We start from the raw sequence: 15,386 nt of genomic DNA on the forward strand, positions 1-15,386 counted from the left end.
GAGGGAAGAAGGAGCAGCCCAGCCTGCGAGGTGGTTCTAGCCTTTCTTTTTTTCCCCCCTGTTTAAATGTTGGTTTGCTCTGATTTAGCAGCCAACAACACACACACACATACGGAGGGAGCATTCCGGCAGACTGCTTTCCTGCAGCTGAGGAGACGACATTCATAGACCTCCTTTTGATTAGGATATGTCACTGTTGTCAGGGCAACTGTTAACGGTGGCGTATCATATTTTCTCCTCCTGGGTTCTGTGCTGAATATTTCAGTGTGCAGGAGCTGCAAAGAAGCTACAGCAAAGAGGAGAAGGCACTGCATCAGGAGGGAATGAAGTCGTAGGATCTGACCAAGCAGGTTCAGGGAGCAGCAGGAGGAGGAAGAGGCATCCAGACCGATGGGCCTGCAATTACGGCCTGCTGTTTTCCCCTTGTCAAGGTGGAGGAGACTGCAGGCTGCCTCCTGCTAAGTGGACATTGGTTTTTCAGCAGCTCTTTGGAGACTATTGAGCTATACGGAATCTTTTACAAATGAACAGGCTGCTTTGCAGCTAGCCAGCTGCAAAGTGGAGTGTGGAATTTATATATTGTAGGTTTGTTTCTAAAAAGGAGAATTACATTATGCCTGGTTCGACAACTGCTATACGGCAAGAGAGACTTAAAAAGGCAGGTGTGAGGCCAAACACGCCTGTTCTGTTTACAATTAACGAAGAAGATGAACAGCAAAAGAATGGCAATTCCAAGAAGCAGAAAGGTGAGTGTTGCTTACGCAGGTAGCCAAGTCAGTCTGTAGGATGCACAGCTCAGCAAGCAGTGGATTTTGCTAGTTGCAATACTTACATGGTGTTTGTGAACAGTCATCCAATTCGGTGCATCTGTTATTTGTTAAAATATAACTGGTAGATTTCTTGGTTTATATTGATCACTGAAAGCTGTTTCTTGTTTTGACATGTTTACCATATTTTTAAAAAGCTACCTTTTGGTCACAGAAATTGTTACTGGAAACAGAAAGATGTATCTGTTTCTAGCTCGCTAATAAGTGATTGTGTTATTCCATTGGCATATGCTGAGAAAATGAGGGTATTACAGTGGAGGAAACAAGATTCTCCTTAGATGACTAAGGAAGCCACATCAATGTGAAATTTTCTGCCAGAGGTTTTACAGCCTGTAGTACAGATTTCTGGATAAACACAAATGCCTAAGTATTTTAAATATCTGGTTCAAAGTTCAGTACTAGACTGCAGGAAAACTTTGGAGTTAGGTTTTTCAGCTTAATCTTTGACAAAATCTTGTTTTATTAACTCTTGGGTACAATATTTTCACTTCACTATCTTTAAGTTTTAAATTAAATCCTATTAATGCCCAACCTTGTACCTGTGTCTTGAAGAGTATTTACTTTGTCAGAATTATCATAATGCATTGGATCCTTAGCAGTGATAAGTGAGTCTGTTCAGTTAAAAATCCTTCTTAAAATGTCCTGAAATTATTTTTTTAAAAAACAGTTGTCAGACACAGTGGGGTGGTACTGATCATGGAGATAGGACTTTGTACATTTCAGTTGTCTCGTTGATTGAAGGTTCATTTATTTCCCTTTTCATTTAGGCAGATGACTAAAGGGGAGTTTGGCAGGCAAATATTTACAGATTTAAATAGTGTTAATGTTTATCCTTTGGGCTTGGGCTGGTTTGTTTGACAGTGACAGTTACTTTCATGTGCTCCTCTCAGTGCTTAACTTCCAGGAGCCTGGCTTTCTCCAACTTTAAATTTCAATGTTTTCAAATCTTTCTTGGAAGTGAAGAAAAATGTTCAATACACCCAAGTATTATATAGATCTTTAATAAAGCAAACCTTGTTCTAATCAATTTGTTTCCAAAACCGCCTGCTTGGGAACATTCACCATTATCTGAACCTTTATGCATACATCTTAGTGTGTTTCATAATCGTTGTAGAAACCCGAGAAGTCGTTAATGGCATTCTGGACAATTACAATGGGAAATTAATATGGAGCCAATGAGTTCTTTAGCAACAGACCTTTAATAATGTTGCTTGGATTAGCACTTTCTAGTTCTCAGGATGCAGATGCTTGTCTGAGCTTTGCCTGTGTACCAAAATGCCCTTTGGAGTTTTCCTATGAAATTGATTTTGTATTGCGTTGCAAACTTTGAGAGTGGAGGGACATGGTGCCCCTGGGATGCTGTTGTTGACAGGGACCAGCAGATGGATCACAAGAGTGTTGGGAAGGCAGTCCTATGCCTATCTTGAAATGTTAGCAATTTTGAATGTAAAAATACAGTGTTTCATAATCATATTGTTAAATAAATCATCATGTCTGATGTCCACAAAATACTTGCAAGGAAATAGTTTCCATTGAGGCCTTTAGGACTTTTTAGTAATATTTTTGTCCGACTTGTAATCAGTCAATTAATGGTGTGTGTGTGTGTGTGTGTATTCAGACAAATTGTCAGGGTGGCTTGGGTGTGTCTATGTGCTTTCAAATCACCTGTCGACCTGTGGCAGCCTCTTGAATTTCCAAGAGTTTTCTTAGGAAATACTCAAGTGTTTCTTCCTCTGAAATACAGTCTACAGAACCTGCATTTGTTGGTGGTCTCCCATTCAAGTACCAACCAGGCCTGACCCTGCTTAGCTTCCAGGATCTGGTGCCTTCTTGTACTTAAAACTGTTTCTTTGTATACAGATACATTTTAATAGGTGCAAATAACATTATGTCTATAGCACCTAGAAACATAAAATTGCTTCCAAATGTATTTGATGCTGCATGTTATAAACAAAAGCCTACCAGACTTTTGTTGCCTTGAATAAGGTGTATTACCTGAAACTCAGATTTATCTGCTAGTGACAGCTAGAAACCTACACACTTCAGTTTGTGCAATCTGTGTTTACTAGCAAAGAGACCAAAAAACTTGAATCTTGAGATCCATTAACTGAGACCTGGGGCAAAAGGCAAAAACTAAAAGTTAAAGACTTTTGGATCCAAAAACGTATTTTGACTACTTGCAACACCCCACATAATAGCTGTTCCTAGCGACCTCAAATTTTATTTCAGTAGTTTTAATTTTGGGTGAATGGCCAATCATCTTGCTGCTGCTGCTGTTGTTAATAGGGAATCCAACATTCTTGTCGTCCACCCTGAGATCCACCAGAAAATTCGGATCTACTTTCTCCCCATCCATGATGTCAGCTTATGAATCAGTTTTACAAATCCTAGTTCTTATGTTTTCATTCATCTCCTTATCATGAAGATGCCTTGATGACAACTCTATGGTGCTGTTTGTTATGCCTAAGAGACAAACATAGGTTTAAGTTTCTACTGTTGTTGCTTAAATGTCTGGTGGCCCTTTAATTCTGATCTATTTGCAAACAGTTTAATATCATAGTGTCTTCTCTGCAGTATAATTTCTTGGTTCGTTTAGCAAATTTCTGTTGCTGCTAAATTATCACTTAAATGCAACTTGAACAACAAAAAAGTTAGTCTAGTGGTTATGCTTTGATCATTTTGTTGTCAAAGATAACATTAGAACTTCCTGTTCACCAAAGATTTAGAAGACTGAACTATATATTGATCCACAACTGCTGCTATTTGGATTTAGTATACACAGATCCATGCAGAGTCAATAGGAGGGAAGTCAACCTGGTATAAAAAATCTCTCTACATCCAAGGATTGCGTTGCTGTATGTTTGCTTTCTGTAGAGCAGCTTGTATTCCTCTTAAACCCAATGGCTGTATAATTGATTTCCTCAGTAGCACACATGTGAAGTACTATCTGTGATAAACCAACTTAAATAAACTACTGTTTATACCAGTGATTCTCAACCTGTGGGTCCCCAGGTGTTTTAGCCTTCAATTCCCAGAAATCCTATCAGCTGGTAAACTGGCTGGGAATTCTGGGAGTTGTAGGCCAAAGAAAACCCTGGGGACCCACAGGTTAAGAACCACTGGTTTATACTCATGTATAAGTTGACTTCATATATAATTTTGGGGGCCAAAATTATGAATTTTGATATGAGCCTTGGATAAACCAAGGATCATTTTACAGAAAGTACCAGTGCCTTATTAGAGGGACTATCACCCTTGACCACTGCCACCACCATTTTCCTGTCTAGGCATTCAAAAAGGCCAGAAATGCTATTCTAAAATAAATAATACACTTTTTCTACAGCTGGCTGATAGATTTAAAAAGTTATGTCAGGCTTTCATTACCTCCTCCAGACATAACTTTCTTAATCTTCCAGTCAGCTCTGGAAAAACTGTATTCTTTACTTTAGAACACCACAGTTCAATAAATTATTAGGGACATCTGTTATTTTAGATACCATGCTTGTACTGCTGCTGCTGCTGCTTTAATCATTCTAATATCCATTTCGTAGTGTATTAGTCATTATTGACTTGAGTTTTGGACCATCAGTGATTCAGATTGCATCCAAGAAACTAAGAATCAGTGTGGTATTGGAAGATAATGTGTCATGTTCCAAGTAGTGTCACTTTTTTCCGATTGTACTGTTGAGATCCTATTTGTGATCATTTTATTCAGATTGTTTTATTCAGATTGCTTCTATAACACCCGTGATTACTGGAACCATAGTTTTTGTTGTAACCATTTAACTTGTCTGCCCTAGTCTAATTATTAATTATTATTATTATTAAACTTTATTTGTACCCCGCTAGCATCTCCCGAAGGACTCGATGCAGCTAACAAAGGCCAAGGCCTCAACACACAATATAACAATACAAAACAAAAGGCAAATTAAAAACAATTAAAACAGTATAAACAACAAGCAATAAACAATACGCTAAAACACAATAAAACTAGTCTAAGTCAGTAATCACTAACCAGCTGGGGAAGGCAAGGGTTTATGTTCTTAATTTTTTGTTTTTTTTACCTTGAAAGAAATAAAGTTCACAAATTACAGATATAGCTATAATTAATTTAACTGTTTTATCAGGACTATATTCCATTCATTTCTGGAATACTGTCTGGTCCTTCAAATGCATTGTTTGTTCTGAAATTTTAAAAATTTAGCAGCTAAACAATCATCATAAAAGCGAAAGTTAAATTCAGTGAGACCTTGATGATGAATCAACACTTAAGTAGCTTCCATTGATCCAGTGCAGTGGTTCTCAACCTGTGGGTCCCCAGATGTTTTGGCCTTCAACTCCCAGAAATCTTAACAGCTGGTTCACTTTCTGGGATTTCTGGGAGTTGTAGGCCAAAACTCCTGGGGACCCACCAGTTGAGAACCACGGATCCAGTGAAAATTCTTGGTGCTACCAGTTAGATTTAGGCTTAACACTTCAATATATTTTGTGTTCTACAAGCTACTTAAAAACATGGTGCTATTTTTTCCAAGTGTTTGCATGTGATAAAATTGCAGCACATCAAAGCAACATCTATTATGCCTATAGTAAAAGTCAGAACCTAAACTAATTAGGTTGTGTTTTGCTTTTGTAATTACTCAACTGAGTTTCTCTTAATTTTGAAATACTTAGTAAACAAATAAACTGAAATCCAAATGCATTAAGAGTAGATGAAGGTAAAGAGAATATTGATCAACTGAGTACATGAAAAGTCAAATATATTCTGGAACTGTAAACAATATACAATCATCCCTCCACAGTTGCAGGCTTTACCTTCATGGATTTGATTATTCAAGGATAATGCTGACCTGTAGCATATTAAATAGGGATTTCTAAGTCATGCCGGCTCTTCAGCTTAGAAATGGAGATGAGCATCAACCCACAGAGTTGGACACGACTGGACTTAAATATAACTAGAAAACATTTACCTTTACCTCACATACCTAGTCTCGGCCGTGGCCCCTCGGCTCTGGAACTCCCTTCCCAGGGAGATTAGGTTGGCGCCGTCCCTATCATCCTTTAAGAAACCATTGAAAACCTGGATGTTTGGGCTGGCCTTTGGAGAGACAGCCATTGGATGACCAGCCTCATTATAATTCTATTCTGAATGTTATTAGGTTCCTTTTATTGGGGTATTTTAATCTAATGATTTTATCTTATATTGCTGCTATAGTCCCCCCCCCCACCTTTGAAGTTGACTGAATTGCATTGGTGGTTGTTTGATATTATTACTATTGATATTACTGTTGTATAAACCTTTGTTTTAACTTCTGTTTTATCATCTTCTTTTGTTTTAAACTGTGTGTATTGTTTATGTATTTGCGCTGTTACTTTTGTAACATTGTGAGCTGCCCCGAGTTCCCACGGGGAGATGGTGGTGGGGTATAAATCAAGTTTTTATTATTATTATTATTATTATTATTATTATTATTATTATTATTATTATTAGTCTCTCAGCCAGACAGACAGAGAGACTGCAAGTGTGAGACGAGGCTTATAAGTCCCTATTAAAAATGACATAGAGTAGTAGCAGCAAGCTTTGCCTGATAGCTGCTTCTGCCTTGTGAAAGAGAGTTGAATTTGCCTCACCTGCTATCCATTTCCACCTTGAAATGGAAGGTAGATTGAATCCGTGGATTGTACTGTAATTTTTGTTGGTATTAAATATGTGGTAGGGTGCTTACAATATTGACAGTTTTTTCACTTTCACAGGGATCCTGCACCCCTAACCACTACAAATGTAGAGGGCTGGCTGTAGATTCTGTTCCTCTCTGACATTTTGTAATCAAAAGCTTTGTTTTTCCTGCCTTAAAGCATGGCAGGTACATCTGTGATGATCACAGAATTTTAACATCTGATACCTATTTGTGAAGAAGTTGGTGTGTGACTGTGTTTTCAGTCACAAACTTTAATGTGTTCATTCAGACAGATGAAATAGATTTATTTTACAGTTGAATACATTTTTCAGAACAAGAAAGTTTTGAAAAATGTAAAGCGGAAGCTTGAATGGAAAGGTTATCAATTTCATGAACTTGCATAGTGGGTTTATTTTATTGCATTTCTTCCCATTTTTAAAAATGTACATACTCCTGAGAAATTTCTTGTACAATCCTATCCCTATTTGCTCAGAAAAGGCAGGTACGCTCTCATGCTGGCTATATCCTTTTACCTCTATGCCTTTTCTCCTGGAAAGACAACAATTTGTACCTGTTCAAACATGGATTGCTGCCTTTGACAGGGTAGAGTACTGGAGTCATCTGCAACAGTAATTCCCAATCTTTGGTCCTTCACATGTTTTTTACTTCAGCTCTCAGACTTGCACAGCATGATCAAAGATCAGGAATTATAATGTCCACATTACCTGGAAGACCAAAGGCTGAGAAGCACTGGTTTATAACTTCATGAAATCATCTCCCATGTCTTTTGGGGGAAGAGAGGTGCCTCATTTTTATATGAGTCGTTTTCTTCTTGCCCCAACACACCCATGTGAACATCACTGACTCAATTACTCATAAAGCCCTTATTGTGCTTTTCTGTTCTTCAAAACTCTCCCTCCCTCCACAACATGGAATAACCTGTCCTTCCAGTGTTGGGGTAATGAACTAGAAGCTGCTGTCAATCATAACCTCACCAATGCAACAAGTGGTAGCTGTTTCCTAGTAGCTATTTCATGACTCAAGTATCAAAGATACCAAGGCAGCAATGAGCTTTCTTTGGTCACCAAGTATACTGCCCCAACCCCACAAGATTGGCTTTTCGTAATTGCCTTTGTTGTCAAGGGTGTTGATTTTCCAAACTTCAGCATCTTAGCAGTGTTTCTGATGATGGGAATGTACTCCCCCTTAACTCAGAATTAGCCTGAAATTGAGCTTTATGGCTGCTGGAAGGAAATAGGATGCTTGTAGGCATTTTGTTTGCTCTGTAGCTTCTTTTATACCTATCTAATTGAAGTGCAGCTATGGGTCAACTAGATTTGTAAGGGAGGAAGCAAACACCATTGTATCTTAAAAAACACTGTTCCAAACAAAATATAGGAGTGAAAAGGGAGGCAGTTTGGCCAATATTGGGTTGGAGAAAGCCTATGGCTGAAACACATCCTTGGCAGCACCTCAGCCATGACCATGGTACATCCTTGCCATGATCCAAACTTACAGGTTTGAACCTGTGCTCAGCATATAAACTAGGATATAGCAACTAGACTATTGGCAAAAATAATTCCCCACCATGCAGTGGTTGTCTGCAAGGAAATATTCTGATTAGATCCCCTTCCCCTATCCAATTGATGCATTGACCTTCAAGCTTTCTTTCATCACCCAGTTTCTGTGACAGTGCAGATCTTTAGCTTGAGATGTCATTTATGCTATTCAACACCCTTAGTTTGAAGTGTAACAGCAGGAAAAATAGCTCTTTCCATTCCTATAAATTCAGTTCAGTTCTGTGGTGCCTTAGGAAATTTGTGAACTGAAGGAACAGTCCTGAAGATAATTAGGGAGTAATACTTTATTGAACATGGTAGAATTTACTTCTGATTCAAGGTGCATATTATTTCTCTGGAAATTCATACTTAGGCAAGGAAAAATCAGTTGTGGGTGCTAGAATACCCAAAGTACCCAATTCTCTTAAAAAGGTAACTACTGTATGTAGATAGAGGATGTTAAATCATAAGGACTGACCTAGATGTCCAGTCCCTGATACAGGATAGCTTTGAGATGTCATATACTACCAGTTCCCAAAGGGACTGAATCATGCACTTTATTTTTCAGCAAAAAAGAAAGGTTTTTTTTCCTTCTTGCTTGAAGGTTAAAAGTTTACAAGAATGCTGCGGTATTATCCTTCTTTATCTAGCTGCAGGCATATTTGAGAAACAACAACAAATACCAGATGGCAGGAGCCGTCTGCAAGTCAAATAGAACAGCAGTGCCCAGATGCAAAATGATGGTGTCTATTTCATTTGTACTCCAATCATAAACATTTTAAAGTTCTGTGCTTGAAAAATATTAGCAAGACTTTGTATTTCCACCATGGCCTGGTTCTGCTTTTTCTTTTAAAAAAATGCAGTGAAACACATTGTGGGCTTTTTAGAGCAAGACTCTGTCTTTGAATGAAACATAAAATAAGGAAATAATAAACATTTCCAAGGAGTCTATGGGGCTGTTTTCATGAGATCTAGGCCTAATCCTAATCAGGAGTAGACAAAAGTGTTTATAGATGCTAGGATTTTCTTGAGGCTAATTGCATGGTGTAATTGTCCGAGCATTGGATTACAAGTCTGGAGACCAGACCTCAGTCATGGGAACCCACTGGGTGACCTTGGGCAAATCACACTCTTTAGTCGCAGAGGAGGCAAAGCCAAAGGCAATCTCCTTCTGAACAAATCTTGCCAAGAAAGCCCTGTGATAGGTTTGCCTTAGGAGCATCATAAACTGAAAACATCTTGAAGGCAATGCAACCCTGACCTACTTGCATAAAGGGGAGGTGTTCGTTTGCAATGGATGTAGGGCTAAAATTGCATGACATCCAATTGTTCTGATTTGACAGGGATAGTCACAATTTATTATCTGTTGTCACATATTCAGCTGCTTTTAAAATGTCCCAGTTCCTCTATCTTCCTCTCACCTCCTCCTTACTTCAGAATATTGACTCTTACTTCAGAAACAGCTGTAGAAACGTTTAGGTCAGGGGTCCCCAAACTTTTTAAACAGGGGGCCAGTTCACGATCCTTTGGACCATTGGAGGGCCGGACTATAGTTGGCCACCAAGCAATAATTAATAATAATAATAATAATAATAATAATAATAATAATAATAATAATAATAAGGATTGGAAGAGACCCCTTGAGCCATTGAGTCCAATCCCCTTCTGCCTTTGTGCACTGAAAGAACAAGCAAAGCACCTCTGACGGATGGCTTCCCAGCCTCAATGTTAATAATAATAATAATAATAATAATAATAATAATAATAATAATAATAATACATCACACAGTCCTAGACACTTGGGAAGTGTTCGACTTGTGATTTTGTGAAACGAAATCCAGCATATCTATCTTGTTTGCTGTGTCATACAATAAAATAATAATAATAATAATAGACCCTTGGGCCATTGAGTCCAACCCCCTTCTGCCTTTGTGCACTGAAAGAACAAGCAAAGCACCCCTGACAGATGGCCTCCCAGCCTCAATGTTAATAATAATAATAATAATAATAATAATAATAATAATAATAATAATAATGAAGAGTGTTGGAAGAAACCCCTTGGGCCATTGAGTCCAACCCCCTTCTGCTTCTGTGCACCAAAAGCACAAGCAAAGCACCCCTGACAGATGGCCTCCCAGCCTCAATATTAATATTAATAATAAGGGTTGTAAGAGAAGAAGAGGGCCCTTGGGTCATTTAGCCCAACCCCCTTTTGCCCTTGTGCTGTGGGGGCCGGATTAATGGCTTCGATGGGCCGCATCCGGCCCCCGGGCCTTAGTTTGGGGACCCCTGGTTTAGGTTGTGCATTTTTCTTTATAACTTTTCCATCTTGACTACACTCAGATGAAGCTTGGCCACATGTGTCCTACTATGGAAACTTGGCGAGCAGGACATGGATTTGTGTGAGCATGCATGTCTTGCCCGCAAGTGCCCCTGACTACTGCATAGATCACAAAGTTCTGCAAAGGGGCCTGACAGTAATTTGGTGCCTCATCGGGTTTTCCAGTTATAGGAGTTCTGTAAGAATATACAGCCAAATGTATCTGCAGTGCCCTATACAAATCTTTTTGCTTAATTTGTATAGATCTGTGTCAAGGGTGAAGACATTTTCTCAACTGGAGGACTAAATTCAGTTTCAAAAAGGTTTGTGGAATTGCATTTCAGGGATTGGTGGGACAAAAGTAGTAGTAGTAGGAAGACCAGTAATTTAACACTCATAGTGTTTGCAGGTGCTTTGGAGGAAGCATTTCAATGTTTCAGAAAGCTTTAAAAAGCCCCTTCAAAACCTTGTATGTGCTTTCACAGCACTTGTACATTTGACTCATTGTTGGGGGTAGGGCAAAGGTTCACATTAAACTCTTTTGCTAAGACAGGTGAGTTTTTCCTGACTTGTAACTGTGAAAGGCAGAGCTTAATTCCTTCATATGCAGGGCTAGCTGGTGGCTTCCAGCTGGTGGTGAATCAGCTCCTCCTTTTCTTCCAAACAGTAAAGCATTTATCCAAGGGGCTGAAATCTGTTCCAAAGATTGATTGAGCATCATGGGCCCTCTTTTTAAGGTCAGACTAAAACAGAGCATGTTCAGCACTTCCTGACATGGAATCCACCAGCTGCTATCGTTCCTCTCCATCTCCTGCTATTGAGCAGGCTACGATTTTAAAGAAACTGTCCAGTAATCTTTATCCATCCTTCATCTATCCTTTTAACTTTGTGTTGATGGTGATATTTCTTTATAACACACATTGGAGACTAGGAAAGTTTGCCAGACACATGGTGGTCGCAGAACGATTGGACAAAACATTTTCTATTATAAGAGATGAGCAAAAACACTTTGTCTTGATGCATCTGTGGTAGATACAGGTGGTTGATTCTTAGGCCATCTTCTTGAATTTTAATCTTCTAAATTATTGCAAGTGCTGATAAGAAGGAACTCTCATTCTTTTTTTCTTGGCAGATGTCCATGTGTGACCTAATTTGGGATCTTGTGCCAAATAGACCTTTATTTATGATCCAAAATACATTTTTTGTGAAGTGCATTGCTAAACCTTTTAATGATGAACTTTAATATTGTGGCTCTGGTTGTTTTAAAAATTAATGTCTCCAGCAGCATGACTCAGCTAATGTTACTTCCTGAGGCATACTAGTTATGGAAGTTGCTTACTGGGCAGTCTTTTTTTACTCAATAACTGCATACTTCACTCTGGCGCAAAACCTTTGTTTTACTATCATTTCAATAAAGCACAGTAAACATTCCAAAGGTCCTCTTTCCAAACAGCCAGTTGGAGTTACAATATCTCTTTGCTTTTTTATTTCTCAGAATAATAAAATACTTCCTAACAGATACCATGAAGTGAAATGGTTTACTTTTAGGGACCAAAAGACACATCCCAATGCTCAAAACATCAATGTTCTCCTATCCATATTAGAGCAGAAACATGCACCAGCATTTTGAACCTTGTAGTATTCTTCCTATACAATGTCATGACAACATGCTCTTGTAGTTATAAATGTGATTAAAAGTTATACTGTATCAGATAAAAAATAATCTTATCTTAATTTAGGATACATCTACACCGCAGAATGAATGCATTTTGAGACCACTTTAACTGTTGTGGCTCAATGCTACAGTCCTGGGAGTTGTAGTTTAGTGAGTCACCAGCACTCTTTGGTAGAAAAAGCTAAATCCCATGATACCATACCACTGAGCCATGGCAGTGAAAGTGATGTCAGAGTGCATTTTACAGTATAAAAATACCTTTGATAACAATCTTTAAAGTAACTGCTAGTCATATCTTAGATACTGAAAAGGGATTTTTTTAGTAGCTACAACCAAGCTCCAATAATATACTTTATCCAAATTATAGTAAAACAAACTTTCACCTCAACTTTTTGACTTATAATACCAACTGGCTGTTTGGAAATAGGAATTTTGTTATTTTTTAATGTAGATAATTTTAAAAGTTATTCTCCTAGCTTCTTGCAGAACTTGGTAATCAAAACAAAATAATACAAATACACAAGGAGAGTTCAGTATAAATGAAGGCATGTCTTTTGGACTATGTTAAGTCCTGTGTGGTGTTGCTCAGACAAAATGGTCGGTTGATGAAACTGAAATTAATTCAATGCAGTGATGTACCACTTGCCTTTGATAACTGAATTGCTATAAATCAAATGTGTTTGTAGTACAGATGTACCTTAGCTATGCTGTTCTCAGTGGCTTGAAAACTGAAGCCATTTATGACTAGATAAGCTTGAAGTGTGGTGGAGACTCCTATGAAGGTTTTTAAACGGAGGCTAGATGACCATCTGTCAGGGGTGCCTTGAATGCAATTTTCCTGCTTCTTGACAGAGGATTGGACAGGTATTCCAAAAAACCCACAAAATTAAAAATCCAAAACACTTAAGGCCTGAATCACTTTGGAGCACTCAACCTGTAACAGTTCCAAACAAAAGTTTAAATGTACCTACAAAACATGAAACTGACACCTCTGAAACCATACCAAAGTTATTCAAAACAATAGTGTACTTCTACAAAAAGTGATGATTCAATAGAATCTTCCTCAGTAAAGATTAAAACTAATTTAAATAATTTAAATTGTGTTCCTTAGGAGAAGTTATTTAAATCATGATCTGGAGCATGATTTAAAGCAATTTGATTTAAAACTGATTATTACCAGTGATATCCTCTGACTGCACCCAGACTATGGCTTTATTCTGGGTGGTCTATTATAAGGTTCCTGGCATTGCATTTCCTTTGGGAGTGCACAGTTTTCTGTCGCTGTTGTGCCTACAGCTTTTCCCTACTCTTTGGCTCATTCTTCACATTAGTAAGACATCTCTTTATTCTTCAGATCATTTGAAGATTATAGAAGGATTAATTTCTTGGACATTTTTTCTGAACATAGAGAACTCTATGAGCTTGAGATGGAAATTATAGCTGACTAGCACATTTTCTTTACACAGAACAAGTCTTACCATCCTGATCTTGTCTAATCTTGTTTGGTTTTGAAAACTAAGTAAAGCCTATTCTGATTGGCTGGAGGGCAGCCTCCAAAGTTCTAGGAAAGAATCCTCCTAAGGAACTGTTGCTGTAAGTCGGAGTTGACAATTCTGGGTAAGAGTCTGACCCAATATAAGGCAGCTTCTTATTTCCTTTGACGCCGATACATTTTAGAAGAATGGCACTTGATCTGAAGTGGTAGTCCTATCTTGTATGGAGACATCTTGTATAGAGAGCTAATGTAATGTAGTGGTTTGAGTATTGGATTGCGATTCTGGAGACTAGGGTTTGAATCCCCACTCAGTCATGAAAACCCACTGAACAACTTTGGGCAAGTCACCCTCACTCAGTCTAAGAGAAAAGCAAAGAGACCACCTCTGAATGAATCTTGCCAAGAAATACCCTTGATAGGTTCACCTTAGGGATGCTATAAGTCAGAAATCACTTGAAGGTACACAAAAACAACAAATAGTCATGCCTTAGATTGTCAAACTTCAAACTAGGCTTGCAACTAAGTTGAAAGGGCGCTGATACTTGCAGAGATGCTAAAGCTCTTTTGACAGCCCATTCCCTCTGTTTCCAAGCAATTGAAAGAATATCGGAGAATTGCACGCAAAGACCTTGGTAACAAAAGAAAGCAAACTGACTCTGGCAGAATGTGTGCTTGCACTAAATTGAACAATCCTATCTCAGACTTTAAAACTTTGCAAGGGAAGTAGACTTAAAAAAGAAATCAAAATATTTATACAGTTTAGTTTATAAAAAGATATAGATCATTTGAGGTGAATCAGGGAATGTATTTGAAATATTTTTTTCTACATCCAATTGAAACTTTCAAATAGAGTAGACCGATTGAATTAATTGGTGAAAGGGAAGTCAACACTTAATAAATTCAACTTCCCCCTCCCGCTCATATCTTTATTCCACTTGTTGGGTGGATAATTTACTTTTATGCATGATACAGATAAGCTGTTTAATTTAATTCACTTCCTATTGTTTATACAGTGTGATTATACACCATACAGTGTGGTGAGATTTACTTTTGAGTAGAGCTGTATAGGAATATGTAGTACATGTTTTGCATACATTTTCCCCAAAATATCTATAGTGGCATGTGTCTCATAGTGAACTAGTCATGATTTTCTGATGGGATGAGATCTGACTTCAGCTGTAATTCTAAAGAAGGTGTCTACTCTTGTCCCCAACCTGTCAGAGGCATCAGACAGAGGCACTTTGGCACTCAAAGAATAGTTCCTCTGTCTGATGTTGATTCTTCAGGATTTTGAAGTTGGAATGAAGCAGCTGGGTCCTTACTGACCTATATCTTAGAAAGAGTGAAATAAATCTGGAATACTCTCATTATCAAACATATTGTTACAATGGAATGTCACTATGTTTAGACTGCAGAGTGTGCTGCAGTTACAGTTGCAAGAATAACTTTGCAAACTGGAATTGGCGTGTAGTGTTTCTCAGGATCTGCTGCCCCCCCCCATCTGTTTTGTTCAATAGTAAAAACTGTATGTTAGAACAACAACAACATGATATCACTGATCCTGTTGACAAAAGACAGCTGTGTTCTTTAATAGAAATAGAAGCAGATAACATGGAGAGATAATCAATTAAGAATGAATTTCTGTTCCGTCGGAACAGTTATACAATGGGAGGAGATAAAAGACAAATGTGGGCAGGGCAATTGGCTACAATGGGGAGGGTTGTCTAAAAAGATAACAGATTGGAAGAATAAGGAGACTCCAGAATCAGACTTGGATAAAATAATAAAATGGAAAGTAGAGAAGGAGAAAGGAATCATGGGATACATATATAAAA

General features: G+C 38.1%; 1 protein-coding gene across 7 annotated transcripts in view; it reads left to right on the forward strand.

Annotated features, from left to right (window-relative positions):
- Window positions 1-612: 612 nt before the first annotated feature.
- map7 (microtubule associated protein 7) overlaps window positions 613-15,386 on the forward strand; it is a 116,832-nt gene continuing 102,058 nt past the window's right edge. For 6 of the 7 annotated variants that reach the window (XM_062968976.1, XM_062968977.1, XM_003223306.4 and 3 more), the window contains exon 1: window positions 613-746. In XM_062968976.1, the coding sequence (XP_062825046.1) occupies window positions 614-746 (133 nt within the window). In that variant the 5' untranslated portion in view covers window position 613. The remainder of the gene's footprint in view (window positions 747-15,386) is intronic. The other variant, XM_062968978.1, reaches the window with a different exon arrangement.

This window comes from Anolis carolinensis, chromosome 1 (genome assembly GCF_035594765.1).
Source record: "Anolis carolinensis isolate JA03-04 chromosome 1, rAnoCar3.1.pri, whole genome shotgun sequence".
In the NCBI taxonomy this organism is placed as follows: Eukaryota; Metazoa; Chordata; class Lepidosauria; order Squamata; family Dactyloidae; genus Anolis; species Anolis carolinensis.